The following is a 16,549-nucleotide window of genomic DNA, read 5'->3' as shown; positions in this document are numbered from 1 at the left end:
ATAATGGAAATTTACAGAGAGAGAGATAGACACAGACAGAGAGAAAGTCAGAGGGTCAGAGACAAACAGAGAGGGAGGGAGAAGATGTGAGACAGCAAGAAAAGAATAGACATGGCAGAGGAGGAGAAAGAAACAATTAGGAGAAAGAGACAAAGAGGAGAAGGAAGAAAAGAAAAAGCAAGAGAGGTGGGTGAGGGAAAAGGTCACTCAGATAATTTATAACTAGGAAAATTCTCTTTTAGCTATCTTCAAAAAAAATGCTCTAATTCCTAACCTAAAAGGTCCCTCATAATTAAAAAAAAACCTTTAATAAGAGAGAGAAATAAAAATGTAGAATAAAGGCAAATCCCTGAAAAAAATTCTAGGGTCCTATGAAATCATAAAATGAGTTATAATCGTTTTGTCATTGCCAATCACATTCTTCTCCTCAACATTCTCCTCTCTTCTGGTTCTTCCCCAATCAGTCTTACCACCTGGGTTACACTCTCTATAACCATAGGCGTTCCCTGAGGTTCGGTCTTTTTCTCATTCCTCTATAACGATTGCTTTTGGCAATCTCAATTTAACAATTCAATGATTATATCTATAGGGAGGATTCCCAGATGTACTTTGTCCAGCCCTAACCTCTCCTGACCCCTAGCCTCAAAGTTTCAACTACTTATTAGACATTTTGGACTTGGTGTCTAATACACATCTTACACTCAATGTGCCCCCAAATTGAATTCATTAGTGTTTTCCCCAAACCTTATACTTTTCCAGGGTACCCCTTACTGTTGAGGACATCATCATCCTCCCAAGATTTTAGACTTAGAACCTCCATGTCATCCTTGATTCCTCACTTTAACTTTACATCGATGATTCCTGTTAATTCCACCTTTCCAACATCTCTTGTATATGTTGCCTTTTCTCCTCTGATACTGCCACCACCCCGGTCTAATGCTTCATCTTATTATACCTGTACTATTCCAATAGACTTCCAGTGGGCTTTCTGCCTCCAGGCTTTCCTTACTCCAGTCCATCCGATACTTTGATTGCTGTCAAAACAATCTTTTTAAAGCACAGATCTGACTAACCACTTCATCCCTTGCTTAATGAATTTCAGTGATTTCCTACTATCTTCAATATCAGATACAAAATCCTTTGTTTGACTTTTAAAGCCCTTCATAACCTGGACTCTTCCTACCTCTCCAGTCTTCCTACACTTTAATCCCTCCCCTCTACCTACTATATGAGCCAGTGAAACAGACCTCCTTTCTGTTCTTTACGTAAGATACTCCATCTCTGCAATTTGGGTTTTTTTCACTGATTATTCACTATTCTTTAAATTGTTTCCCCCCTCATTTCCATCTCAACTTCCATGGCTTCCTTCATGTCTCAGGTAAGAGCCTACCTTCTTTAAGATTTTCTAATCCGCTTTAATGCTAGTACTTTCCCTTTGTAATTGCTTTTCATTTAACCTCTATCTGTCTTTTATGTACACAGTCTTTTGCATGTTGTCTACTCCATTAAGATGTGAGCTCCTTGTGGGCAGGGACCATGTTTTTACCTGTCTTTGTGTTCCTGGTGCTTAGCATAGTGACTGTCACATAACAAGTATTGAAAAAAATACTTGTTGACTGACTAAATTGAATATGTTTACCCTAGAGTGTAATCACTCTTGCTTTGCTCCATGAACACAAAGCTACTCTCCAAACCTTCTATAAATTGCACCAGAGTTTGTTCTGAAAGAATTTTCCACCTCCTTTGTAACAAATTAAGTAGTTCAAGTCATGAGGTGTAGATGTCACAGTAATCATTTTTGTTGTATCATAATACAGAATATTTGCTTTTCAGAAGAAAGACAGAATTCATTAAGTGTCTTTTCATATATATATGTATATGTGTATATACATATATATAATTATGAGTTTATATTCACTGTTTCTTTTTCATTTCAAATTGTACCTTGCAATTAGCCTCACTTGATTTGAAGACAGGTCTAAGTCATATTTTATTAAAAAATTAAACTTCAGCCACTTGAAATTTTAGTTGTTTTTCTTTTTTAAGCCAGAAAATAATATTTGAACTACCACTCTCACGTTAGCAAAATAAATAATGGATTCTTTGGGTGTGTTTGTGTATGTGTACACACATGTCTTTTCCCCCAAAAGAGTCCAAAAAGCACACTGTACTTAGAGTAGATTTTGCACTTAGATTATTTTTTTTCAAATGTTTTACTCTTAAAGTTGAAACTTCGTCCAAATTTGCTAACCTCAAGTGAAATAAATCTGTGAAACATCTCCAGTCTGTATGTTGTACTGATGGCCTTGTGCATGTCTGGGTTGGATTCAAGGCTCTCTTTCAGTAAAGATTTGGGATTGCTTCACTGGCCAATCAGCCTAATAATGTCCAAGCCCTCTGGGAGACAGATTTGGATGAATTCCTTCCCATCATAAACCAGCCTTGAATCCAAATGTGGTAACAAATGTGCTCCAGCCAAAACCCATCCATTACACTCACCTTGGAGCTGGCGGCCCTTGTACAAATCCTTTGTTTTGGTTGGGTGAGCCCTGGCTGTGTTATCACATTTCGGCTGTTCATACCTACAAGAGGGGAGAAGTCGGGGGGGGTAGAGGCAAGAAAAAAAAAGCAGTTTAGAGTTTGAAATACACCTCCATATAGGCCTCACATGGTCACACTTAACGTGTACACTTCTTTGGCTCTCAGCACATGCTATGACACTTGGTTCTCATGTTACAATGCCCATGATTTATTACCAGGATTCTTTGGAGAAAACTTAATTGTGGTAAGCCTGTTGAACCCAGAGAGTAAGAAGAAGCAGTACACTGTCTACTGCTGTTGGCAATACTCTGAAATCCAGTGTCTCCCACAAGATTGGATATTCTTTTCAGAACACCTTCCTCCCATATTATTTTAAGAGGATTTGGTATCTGACTCTCCATTCCTATGATCTGGTACCTCCACCTAATTGGCAGAATTATATAGGAATAAATGGTGTGGCTCTGTGAACGGAAATGTAAGAAATTAAAAAAAAATGTGATGAGGACGGTGTCCTCCATTGACTCTGAACACACCATGTACGTCTGCATGCTGTTTCTCTCATTAGAATGTGAGATCATTTGAGAGCAGGGACCATGTTTGTGCCTTTCTCTGTATCTTTTGCACTTAGCACGATGCCTGGCCCACAGTAAGCACATAATAAATGCTTTTTGATTGACTGATTGGTGAGTAGGACAAAAAGAAGTCTACAGTCTCAGAGATCAACTTGAATTCTTGTTGGCTGCAAAAGACACAACTCCCAAGGCTTGTAGTCATCAGAGAAGACATGATGAAATGATAATAGGCTCTTCGAGACCTACAGGTTTCTGAAAATGAGAACCCACTAAGAATTACTATAGGGTTTCTTTGGTACTGGTTGTTATTCTGTTATTAGAATAGGTATTAGAAGCATAATTTTTTGTACATCAGCTTTTAGGCTATGCCCCTTCTATTGACTTGATAATTAGGTCCTATTTACTTTATATATCATTTGTTTCTCCTATTATTCATAGCTCACTAGGTTATAACTAACTATGGTAACTCATAATGTGACTATACTAGCTAGGATGTTGAGATAGTTGATTTTCTATTGAGAGAGAATGTGGTGTCTGATCTTGCCTTTCTGTCTCATTGTCCCGTTTTAATTACACTGATCAAACGTATAGTGTATATGGGGTTTTAGTTTCTCCACTGAGGATCATCTTAAGTTCATTTTCCTCCAGAATGTTCCACAGGAAAGGAAAATAATCTTTTCTCTTAAGAGATTGTCTTTATGTATCCTCCTTCTTATATCCCCATGAGAATTCTGACCAATTCTACAGGGGACTCCTTCTGTGGATTCTGATGTAATGACTGAAATTTGCTCACTGTCTCCCTTCCCCTCACACCCTGAATGGCCTCTTTGATACCAGAAAACATAACACCTATTCACTTACTCCAACTTTGTGAGTAATAATTTAATATGCCTTTTGGAAATGTTGGTTTTGAAATTAAAGAGTCCCTGACACACTCAAGCAAACATCTAAGCTATCAAATTTTAATCAAAAGCCCATTAACTTATATCCTTTTGAAATCTGGTACTGTCCAATATTGTAAGACAGAGAAACATATCCATGATGTGAAAACTGTGTGTGTAAATGCACCTCTTACCAGGGTGCCTCCTGATGCTATTAGAATACCAAGACATAGGGAACAGGGAAAAACAGAGAGTTCATCAAGAAGCTATTTAAAAATAAGTTAGTCACTGAAGGGGATACTAAGTTTCTACCTCTTCTTACCAATTTTTAATTCTCTAGGAGCCCTAGACATTCTCAAAATTGAAAAGCTCAACCAGAGAAGAGAGGCAAAAAGGAGGCGGGGTAAGTACCAGTTGGGGGCAGATTAGATATCCATATTAGACCTCACTCCTTGTGACCAGCTGTGAGATTTAGCCTTGCTTCACAATGAACAAGCCAAGAAATGTGAGCTACAAAAGGACAGGGGGTTGCCTTTACCATGGACAGATGACTAATTAATGAGGTGGAACGATGCCTAGAAAGCACTAATGATGGAATTCCCATTGGAGGCCAAATCACTCCAGTACTTTGAAAAAGCATCTTCTCACAAGCCCACATCAAAGAAAAGTACCGCAGAATCATGTGCTATTACATAGCTCTGAAAAATTAAAGCACTGATATCAAGTGGGTATGAGGATGCCATTGGGGCTCATGGGTGTCCATTACTTTTAATATTTGGATGGTTGATGGGGAGAAGGGTCATAATAATCTCTATCTGTATATTGTGAATGTCAAATTAGAAGACCTGTGGATTGGAACATAGCCATCCCTTCATAATACTTCTGGTACTTTTCCAAGTATAGTGACAGCGAAAACTTATGAATACACTGTAACACTGATGTCCAGGTATGTGAAGTTGTATATCTAAACTGCCTGCTTAAAGTGCAAGGATCTCATCTTTGGTTAAAAAAAATTATCATGGAATTGTTATAATCCAATGTGGTACCTACACCAAAAAATATAGTTCATGGATAGAAAATTCAATTTCCCCTCCCCCCACCCATTTCATTCCTTGCTGTTTGTTTTAGCCTATTTGTACACGACAAAGTGAAAATTTCTGGATTGTCCAGTTGCCCATCAGATACCATGTTTTCTGCCAAGGTGCAATGTAATTTCATGCTTAGGAGACTATGCATGCACCACAAGTGAGAAAGGCACCCTATGGAATCAGGAATAGAAGCTGCTTTGATCAGGAGGTTAGAATGGTTGGGATTCTGATAGCTGATGGATGAACTCTTCCATCAGCCAAGAAAAGAGTGAAAGAGAAATCTCTAAGTTCTACACGCTAATGTAGTACCTGGCAACCAGCCTGGTCCTTGATTAATTTGATACCCCACTTCAATGATTTTTCTTTTACATCAATTAGTATGCAGAGCTGAAACTTTCTTCTCTAAGTTCCACTCTCTAATCCAGACAGAGTAGGATTACACAGGAACACTGCCTCTGACCTTTAAGCAGTTTGGAAAATAAGAAGAAGAGTCTGATTTTCATAAGTAATCAATAAATATTTGTTAAGGACCTACTACGTGCAAGATATTGTTCTAAGCACATTATGACAAGAAGACTGGTAGGTGATCGAGTTATTCCCTTGGTTTCTCAGTGGTCATTCCACCTGGACATTTTCAGCTGGAAAGGATGCTATAAAACACTGTCTTCCTCATGGAATTTTTTTTATTCTTTCTTTTTCTAATGTTTGATTTATAAATCACAGGAGGTATTTTTCAAGTCATTGTTAACAGAAAGAATGCTCTGAAGTCAGAGGGTCTGGGTTCAAATTCCAGCTTTTTAACTCACTCCCTGTGTGAACTTTATCAAATCATTTAATCTCCCTGTCCTCACTTCTTTCATATGAGGAAGCAGGACTAGGTGACCTCTCTAAACTTCCTCTCATCTCTAAACTCTGTGATCTTGAATTTCCTATCTCCTTACATGGAAGAAAGGAGACAGCTAGTTTTCATATTCTTAAAGTTAACTTCTGATATCCTTGTTTGGTTTTGAACTATTTTTTAAATTCAATTTATTAAGCACTTACTATGTCCCTGGAATTGAGCTAGGCATTTTTATTCAAAGACAAGTATGCCATTGTCTCTATCCTCCAGGCAGTTATATTCTAGGGAAAACATGTCCACAGATAAGCAAATCCAAAATATGTGGAAAGCTATCTAAGATAGTTTCCAAATAGAGAGAATACAAACAACTGGGTATAGGGAGAATTAGAAGGGAAGGAAGAAATGGTCAGTCTATAACCAAGAGTTAAGCCAAGAGGTTAGGATGTCTTCATAAAGTTGCTTTGTTTCCCTCAAGAATTCAAGAGTGTCCATTTTGAAATGGGGAGAATACACAGAGTCAGAGGATGGCTCTGAAAAAAAAGAAAGCAGACATAAGACAAAGCCAAGAGAGAATTCCCAATTGGTTAACCCATCCTAAAGGTGGTTAGGTGCCATTCCTGATTAAAGGAAACAATTAAAGGAAAAAGATGTCAATAATAGATAACACAGGAGACCAAGAAAGCTGGGGTCGATGCCATGTAGTAAAGCAATGGGCAGCAGTCAAATCAAATGAGTCTGATTCTGAGAAAAAAAAAGACTAAAGAAGAACAGCTTAAATCTAGCTGCTCATATAGTAACTATTTGGTTAATCAAATGTCCTTTCTTGGTTGACATAGGAAGAATTGGGAGATGTTCCCTGAGCTGGTGGAAACATAATATGTGTGTCTCTGGTGTTTTTCTACCCCCTCAAGTGTGGATGCAGTATAGATAGAATAAAAAAACTTAGGATAGAAGAAAGAGGTTCTTTAGGGATGAAATTATAAATGCTGATCTCATGATTTCAGAGTGCTGTCTCATGGCAGTGCTCATGGATTCCCATTGGCAGAGGCTGATGATCTGTCAATAACACTTTATCTCTGCTATAGCATATGAGTTTGGATTCTGATCCTGCAGCTGGTCCAGTCTCAAGTATATGAAACCATTACCTCCCACTTAAAAACACAGGAAACCTCATATTTTAAAACATAGAAATATTATTTCCTGGGTATGAAGGGTTTCTTAGAAAACTATTCTCTATACACATTATTACAGAAGTATAAAAACAACAACAAAAACAAAACCAAAAACGATCTCATACCAAAACCTTGGAAAGACTGATGTTGCACTGCAAAGATTTAAAACTAGCTCCCATGATGCCTTTGCAGAAACCAAACCTCAATAGCTGGCCTAATAGCTTCTTTTGGAATCTGATATTTGCTCAGCCTGCATCCATTCTACACTCTTCAGGGTTCTCTGTCATCTATCCAGCTTGGCCGAAATGAGTAAACTATACACTTCTATTACTAACATACTTATAAGGATATTTTATTTCTCTATTATTTCCAAGGCAGTGGTTCCATGGAAACTGCTATGAAATGGGCTGAAGGGGTAGTCAAGACTGCAGACTATTTGGGGTTGATCCTTATAAAACATTATCAGCTGGCTATCTGTATTGCTGACTTCTAGGAATCTGGGCTGACTTGCTTCCAGCTCCAACCTCCCAAGTATCATATTTAAACACTTGGAGGATCTGGGATTTCATTAATGTGGGTGTGTCTATCTACCACCCCCATCCCCATGCTAACTCTAACCCTTTCTATACTTTAATAGTCATCTTCATGAGATGCTGAGGTCAAAAATACTTGTCCCCTATCCACTCTCCATCTGGTAATGAGACTGGTCTTCAGATGAAAGCAGTATAGCCTATTAATGAGAGGTTTTTCAGTTAATTAGGGTCAATCAGAGCTTCTACTCTGGTAGGATAGCTTTTGAGTATTTAGGGTCACTTCCAAGCCACAATGAGGCATTTGGACAGGACCTCAATTGGGGCAACACATATAAGTAAATGGAAAGGCATAATGGAAAATGCCATAAGGCTGATGTTTAAAACAGTAGGCATGTAGTTGTATTCATAATTCTGGATAAATGTGCAAACTGACTTCTTCTATGAGAGATCAAGAAGAATGATGTATTCATAGAGCACCTATGTGAAAAAAAAAACATTTCACTAACCTTTAAACTTGGGTAATGCCATAGATAGTATGCTTATCAGATTCACAATGACATAAAGCTGGAGCGATCATTAACACACTGACTGACAGACCTAAGATTTAGAAGGATTTTGTAAAACAAGAACACTGAGCCAAAACTATCAACATGAAATTCAGTAGGGATAAATGTAAATCCTTACATTTTAGTGGTTTTCATGCTTGGTTTGAGTCAACAGTGAGTTTTTGAGAAGGCAGTTAGGGAAGTTAATGCTATCTTAAGCTGTATGTTAAGGACTGGGATTGTTTAACCTGGAAAAGGGAAGAACTACGAAGGCCATGAGAAGTATCTTCAAGTAACTGAGGTGCTGTCCTATGGAAGGGGTATTAGTATTGTTCTGCTTGGCCCCAGGAAGGACATTAGTAGCAATAGGTGGAAATTGTGAAGAAGCAGATTTAGTCTTGATTTAGGACCCCTCTCCCAAACGTCCCTGTTTTTGTAGAGGGAGAGGCCATCCTTTCAGTCACTCAGGTTTACAAATTTTGTCATTCTCAGTTCCTCTCTCTCCTTTTCTCAACATATCCAGTCAGTTGCTGAGCCCCTCTACTCCTCTACAGCCCCTTTACAACCTCCCTCACATAAGTTCCTTCCTCTCCATTCATATTGCAAACACCCTCATCGCTTCCTGCCTGCATTATTACAGTAATCTTCCAATTGATGTCCCTATCTTAAGTCTCTCCTCAGCACAGCTACCCAAATCATAGCTCCATTCACCATAGATGCAAGAGGTTAACGGCTTTGTCCAGGATTACACAATCAGTATGTGCTTTACATCTGTGAGAGATGAAGACGCATTCATGGAGGTCCTATCTGCAAAGGCCACTTCACTTAACCCCTGCTTATCATGTTTTCCCTCTCAGATTCATCAGTCACCCTTTGACATGTGACTCAAACTCTGGCCTTCCTGACTCTAAGGTCAGCTCTCCATCATGCTATAGAAAGGCTGCATAATTTGGCTATTATTATTAAGTGTTTGTTTGAAAGAAAATAAAGATCACAATCCTTTACCTTGTGGATGTACCAGGAATGGGACGCCCTGTGTCTACTAGGACACACCAACAATATCCTGTGGAAGGATGACACTGCACAGGTTTGTAGAGACCACCATGAGCACACTCAGGAATAACCACATTGTCATTCTTAGGCTGTTTGGCTTCTTCTAATGCAGACTGATGTTCTTGATCACATGATGATGCTTAAGTAAACAAGAAAATAGACACAGGGTTAACCTCATAGGCAGGTAAACAGTTGGGGTACATGGTACACAGTAAGGAATACAGAGGAAGATAATAGGAAAGATTTTCAATGACTTCAAGTTCAGAAAAGAGACACTTAGACATATGGTCCATAAGCAAAATATGACCACATTTATTTGTTTTATCAACAAACATCTATTAAGTAGAATGTGAATTAGGTAACATGCTAGAAATTGGCATTCCAATGCCTATAGGAGAGTTCCAATCTATATCAATTATATGTTCAATGGAGTCCTGGCCATTGTTTGCAACTTGGCCATAAAATACAGTGGAATTCTTGGTTCATCCACTTTGTATATAGAGCAAACTAGTCAATGTTAAAACTACTTCATGTTGGCAGTTACCACACTGGCATATATAACCTATGACACCAAGAACTCTGCTGATGATCTTTGAATAATAATCAACTTGTTTATCATGGGTCATTCCAAGAACTGATCATGGTAGTATGGTATAGTAGAAAGAATGCCTTACTAAAAGTTAACACGCCACTCAGTAACCTTGATCAAGTCACTACAACTCTGTAGACTTCCGTTTCCTTACCAACAAAATTAAAGTATTGGACTAGACAATATTGGAGAAGCTTTTCATTTTAAAACCCATTTTTGACTCCATAATTATCCACAGAAGGTCTTCCATAGCTAAAAGACTGCCATCGACCCTTATTTCCAGGACTAAAAAAATCTTTTTTATCCATATTCTGCATATAGAATTTTTTAAATTATAGAATTCATTCAATACAAAAGGAAAAGAGTAACTAATAGGAAAAATTCAATAAATAAGCCTTAATTTACAATATTTTGGGCCTCAATATTTTCTGTGGAAATTTAGACTAACAGGGAAGCTTTGTTTTTTAGCATATTATAAACATATACTTAAGGGAAAAAAATCCCATGCAACAGTTCACAGTTTCATATATAATCTTCTTTCCTGTTTTTAAATTTAAAATTTTTATGTTGATATTTGCTCTGAGCATAATAAAAAATTTAAAGAATCTGTGGATTAAAAGGCTTCCTATGAATTTCTTTATCTCTTTTTGGGAGGGACTAAATTAATGAAATTAATTCATTCTTTGGATCTAGGATGCCCTATATATCCCTCAGCTTAATCCTCTTCATGTATTCTCTGTTTTAGCCAAATTCTCTCTGTTCACCAAATTCAGTAAGTCATTTCCTTGCATTCACATCAGCCCTTTTCTAGGCCAGGAACAAGCTTTCTACTCATCTTTGTCTTTTGAGAATCCTGATCCACTTTCAAAGCTCCACTCAGCTGCTTCCTCCTCCATGAGAACTTCATTGGCTTTCTGCTTTGTCTCCATCCCTCCCGCTTTGCTATATTTTTCTGGCTATCCCTTCTCCAGCAGAATATAATCACATTGAGGGCAGGAACTATTCCATTTTTGTCTATGTGTCACCGGTGCCTAGTTCAGTGTTTAGCATATCCTAGGTAATTAATCAATGTTTGAGATGAATTATATATATTAAGCATGTAGGGGAGAGGGTATTCCCTCAAGTTTTTTTCTATGATTGATTCAGTATGTGCCCTGATGAAACCAATTGTACCCTCTGTGCTGCCTGCATCACTGTTCTTAGTTAGGCAATACTATTATTAATATTCTTATTACTATAGTTAAGGGAACTTTTAATTGTACTCTTTCAGATTTTTTTAAATATTTCAAGGTTTTTCAAGTATTGCAAACATGTTACTAAATCATGGTTATTGGTGCTGATGATCTGACAATGGAATGTAGATCATAGGTCACAGAAGATTAGAGATGGAAGGAATCTTAGAAATCATGTAGTCCATCTTGGCATTTCACGTATGAGGAAGTTGAGGTCAGGGAGATGAAGCCATTTGCCTAAAGTCACAACAGTAATAAATAGCAGAGTTGGAACTTAAGCCCACGTCTATTAAAACCAAATCTATTGCTCTTTCCAATCGATCAATCAACAAGCAATTATTAAGCACCGACTACATTCCATGCACTATGCTAGATGCTGAGTATACAAAGGAAAAAAAATCTTTCCCTGGCCTCTAACATTGTGTTAGAGAAGACTATACACCCATATACATACACAGATATTTATAAAATAGATATAAGGTGATTTTACTTGCTGGGGAGGGACAGGATGTAAGTAGCTTGGAGGATCAGGAGGCACTTGACATGAATCTTGAGGCACAAGAAATTCTAAGGGGCAGAGTTAAGAGGTGAGGGCATTCCATTATGGAAACTAGCCTTGTAATATTACAGGATTTCAGGAGGCAGTATAATTTTAAAATGTCTTATAGTAGTTAATACATTATTAAATATCCAATTCATCGCAAGGGAGAACCTAAAACAAATCAATCTCTTCTTCCAATGATGATGATGATGATGATAATTGTTTTTCCAAGCACTTAAACACATTGCTTTGCTCTGGTACTCACTTGGTTCTTTCTCAGAAATTTGATAAGTGATGTGATTATGATATGATTACCTTGTCACAGAAGTACATTTAATGTGTACTTAATCCGAGGACATATTACATCTATACAACAGTTTCTGAAAGGCTTCTGAAATGTTTCTCCTCTGTTTCAGAACTTATAAAAGCAAAAGAGATTAAATGAGGCACACTGGAATCCAAAGTTGGCCTTGGGATCATAAAGACTTGGGTTCAAGTTTTCCCTTTGACTATAAGCTCAGATAAGTCAAATAACTTGTCTTCCCCCAGAAAACTTTCTAAGACAAAAAGCTAACATAGAGAGAGATTCCTTACCAGGGGTATCCTATACCATTAAAATAACAGGTACAAACTCTTTATCCCTTCCCTCATTTAAGCCAAGAAAAAAAAAAACTTCTTTACATGAAGGAATGGTTATCTATGAAATTATCAAATTAAACAAAAACATAGATAACTCATTGGCATAGTGGATAGAGTTCTGGGCCTGGACTTAGAAAAATTCATCTTCCTTAGTTCAAATGTGGCCTCAGATACTTATTAACCATGTGACCCAAGTCACTCAACCCTGGTTGCCTCAGTTTCCTCATCTGTAAAATAAGGTGGAGAAGGAAATGGCAAAAAAAAACCAAACTCCAGTATATCTGCCAAGAAAACCCCAAAAAGGGTCATGAAGAGTCAGAAACAACTGAAAAAGAACTGAACAATGAAAAAGATAAATATAATAGATGTTTAGTAATCACTTGTCCTTCACTATAGATATTATCAAGCATTGCTTTAATTCCAATCTTGATTTTCAAGATTATTTTAGGTTTTTTCTCTAAATAGGAAATGGCCATGGTTAAGATGACTAAAAGATGAGAAATAATTTTTCTATTCCTCTTTGTCAGTAGCAATCTGATTAATAAAAGATTTTATTTTACTTTATATATAGGTTCCTTAGCCTATCAAGCAAATAATCAATTAGATACATAAAATAATTAATGCAATGGAAATGCAAAGACATTTTTGAGCAACATGGAAGGCATCAATTTTAGATGAGGTGCTTCAGGTATCAACAGGATTATCTGAATGGATTTGGTGTATAGAAAACTAGAAATATATAACCAAAAAAAGGTAACTGATAAGGTCTAGAGGTATAGATTTGGAGGATACATCACACACAAACAGTATTTGAAAACTATGTGGTTTCTTTTTTTTTTAAAGCTTCCTTAGGAAATGAATCTGGAAAGAAGGAAAAAACAGAAGACTCAATGACTAAGTCTTATTGATGAGAAGAATTTGTTTTCAGGCAGAGTTTGGACTAGACCTTAACTCAGATCCCCTTCCAACTCTTAAATTCTGTGATTCTTTGAAATTATTCTTCACATACAAAGTGATCAAAATGTAAACAAATCTTAAAAATTCCAATTTTACATTAGTATACTATTTTCTTTCAGTTATTTTTTTAAAGCAATTGGGGTTAAGTAACTTGCTCAAGGTCACATGCCCAGTTATTTCTGGGTGTGATAGTAAGTATCTGAGCCTGGATTCGATCCCAGGTCATCCCGACCCTGGGTCCACTGCTCTTACTCACTGTGCTACCTGGCCGTCCCCAGTTACTTTCTTCTATCATATTTATGATACATAAAAATGTACTCTTTTGTCTATTATTATTTCCAATCACTTTGCCTCCTCCAGTTTTGTATTATTCCTGACCACTTTAACAAGTCACAAATAGGCAATTGAGGAGCTTTTACTTTAAAAAATAAAACTAAAGGCTATCTTGTCCTAATCTTGTTGTGTTTCGTTGTGTTTCATAGGAGGCACTGCATTGCAGTGGAAAGGGCACTGGATTATGAAAAAGGAAGCAATGGTGCCAGTTTGAGCTCTGTTTCTAGCTAGTGGTATTGACAAAATAATTTAACTCTTTTGAGTCTGTTTCCTTCATTTGTCAGAAGTTGACAAGAATAGCTAAACAATCTGCCTTAGGATAATTATGAGAATGTAATGAAATAATACATGCATTTTGGAAGAATGAAACACAAGAGATCTAGAAGAAGGTCCTAGCACATGATTTGAAGCCTCTGGCAGAATTTAGGTAGGTCAAGGGTCAAATAGGTTGTTTGTGGCTCATTCTTTGTTCTCCAACAGGCTCACTGACTTCAGGAGGGTGATGTCTTGACTTGCAAATGAATTGGATTTAAGTGAGGTTGTGCAAAGTCATCAGCCTTACTCTCTCCTCCAGAGTCATCAGAGACCAGTGGCAGGACATAAGTGAATATGACTGGCAATGATCCAGAATGGAAAAGTGTCACACAGAGTGAGAAGGTTGCAATCATTTGTAAATTGTGCATAATTTAGGACTGGTCAATGGGCCCAGTCCTTGTGAACTTTCATAGAGTGCATCATTGTGCTTAGCTGATGGAATTCTCCATATGAGAGAGGTTGGGAGAGTACTTTCCTTCTGGGATAATAGTAATGATGTTCAATGGAAGGGTCTTGAAGAAAATTTGGTGCATGCAAAGACATTCTGTAACCGATTGAAGATTACTAACCACATGGTGGACAGCATTCTTTTTTAATGACTATAATAGAGGCATTTTCAAATGGCCTTAGTCAACCTCAATCTCAGTCAATGTCATAGAGAGGACATGATGTATTCTAACTTTGTGACTACTACCTGGTGGGAGAAGGCAGGAGGTCAGCTCAGTAGACAAAGTATCCCTCATAAGGGGGTGCCTACCCCATGGACAAGTAAAACCAGTTCTTCACGTTAGCATATTAGATTCAAGTATAATTTTTCTTTATCATCATAAGTGACTTCATTTTCCCTCACGATCTATCATACTTCTTTTCTAACCCATTATGTGTATCTTAGGCACATAAAGAACACAACAATTCAAAGGCAGATGAATGCTAATGCATTATGAACACATATAAGATCCACTGTGATTCAGGCCCAATGCATATGGTGTTCATTGATATGTTTCTGAAAGTTAATGTTCATTCTTCTTACAAGTGGCTCTCTTCAATTTTCTAGATTATCAGAGGAAGAATTATTTTTATGTGGTTCTCTTTTTAATTACGCAACACATAGATTAGGAAGTTAACGATGACACAACAAAGAAAACATACTCAAACAATTTAGTAAACCAGACACTTATATCTAGAATTTGATTTGTAAGAAATAGTTTGAAAAAATAAAAATTGTATTTTAAATGAAATATGATTATTCACATATCCATGTTGAATAAAAGACTAAATTTGAGTTCAGGGTATTCAGAAATCATTTTATATTTGAACCTTGACTATGAGGAGGCAAAAATGTACAAAGCTACCCTAACATATGGTTTCAGAATTTGACTATGACAAAAAGGAAAAAAAAGTGCTACAAACAATGCTAGTTATTAACCTCCAGAGGTTAATAATCTAGCCCAGAGTTTTTGTCATTCTATGTTCAACCGATCATTTCCATGACTAACAGCTTGCCATTTACAAGAAACAGGCAGGATTGATTAATTGCTTTGACAGGGAATCTCCCTTTTGCATAAGAAAATACATTAGTCAGAAGAAAACAGTTAAAATGTTTCATATGGCAGATCCAGTTTTCTCAGAAAGAAAATACTGACCATGCCTGTACTCGCTGAAATATTCCTTCTCCAGACATTTGTTTTCCATAGCTTAGTCATAATGTGATTGTGTATGCACATATTATTTCTACATTGATACACAAGTTTTAGGACCCTTGCCTGGAAAGAAATAGTCAGGGCCACTTTTCATCTGGGCAAATTGAAATAATTTCAGGTCTCACTTCCTTGAATGGTTTCAATAACTACCTGTTCGTGAATGATTTACAAATCTACATCTTTGGCCCTGATCTCTCACACTCTGCTCTCTCTTAAATCATTAGCTGTCTGCAGGACAATTTCACTTGCATGTCCTGCCAACACCTTTAGAATATCTTTTGCATCTGTTCTCTTTTCTTTACTTATGGGGTCACTACTGTAATCCAGGCCCTATTACCTCTTGCCTCTATGATAGTGAAAGCTGCCCAACTCATCTCTCTACTATTAGCCTCTCTTAAATTTATCTTCCATACACAGCCACCAAATTGATACTCCTAAATCACAAATCTGAGCATGATCCAGAAACATCAGGAGCTTCATCTTGCCATTAGGACAAAAGATAAAATCATCTGCTTGGATTTTAGTGCCCATGATAATGTGGCTTCAATCAGGAATTAGTCCATTTTGGTTTTGTCTTTGTAATCCTAGCACCTAGAATGGTGTCTGGAATGTAGTAACCACTTAAATCCTTATTAAATGAATGAATGGGCATGTTGAAAACTCAAATAGTAACGTCTTTCTTATTTTTCATCACCAAATCTGTAAAGACTTTTCCAGTCTTCTTACACACTAGTCTCTCCTGTGTACTCTATGATCCAGGAAATTGGATTCTTTGCTCTTCCTTTCACTTGAAACTCCATCTCCCAACTGCAAAAGTTTTCCCTGATTGTCCCTCAAGGCTATAATGTTCTCTGTCCCTCTGTCTCTGTCTGTCTTTCTCTCTCTGTCTCTCTGTCTCTCTGTCTTTCTCTCTGTCTCTCTCTCTCTCTCTCTGTCCCTCTGTCTCTCTCTGTCTGTCTTTCTCTCTCTGTCTCTCTCTCTGTCTCTGTCTCTGTCTCTGTCTCTGTCTCTCTCTCT

At 37.3% G+C, this 16,549-nt stretch overlaps 1 protein-coding gene across 5 annotated transcripts in view; it reads right to left on the bottom strand.

Annotated features, from left to right (window-relative positions):
* SMOC2 (SPARC related modular calcium binding 2) overlaps positions 1-16,549 on the bottom strand; it is a 261,908-nt gene that overhangs the window by 68,036 nt on the left and 177,323 nt on the right. For all 5 annotated transcript variants that reach the window (XM_069070461.1, XM_069070460.1, XM_069070462.1 and 2 more), the window contains 2 exons: positions 9,179-9,365; positions 2,500-2,582 (listed from right to left, as the gene is read on the bottom strand). In XM_069070461.1, coding sequence (XP_068926562.1) covers positions 2,500-2,582; positions 9,179-9,365 — 270 coding nt within the window. The remainder of the gene's footprint in view (positions 1-2,499; positions 2,583-9,178; positions 9,366-16,549) is intronic.

This window comes from Petaurus breviceps, unplaced genomic scaffold (assembly GCF_028583685.1).
Source record: "Petaurus breviceps papuanus isolate PSGF00001 unplaced genomic scaffold, PetGlider_PUasm1.0 90808, whole genome shotgun sequence".
In the NCBI taxonomy this organism is placed as follows: Eukaryota; Metazoa; Chordata; class Mammalia; order Diprotodontia; family Petauridae; genus Petaurus; species Petaurus breviceps.
Note: the sequence above shows the minus strand (reverse complement) of the source record. Positions and strands in the feature narration are given on the sequence as shown.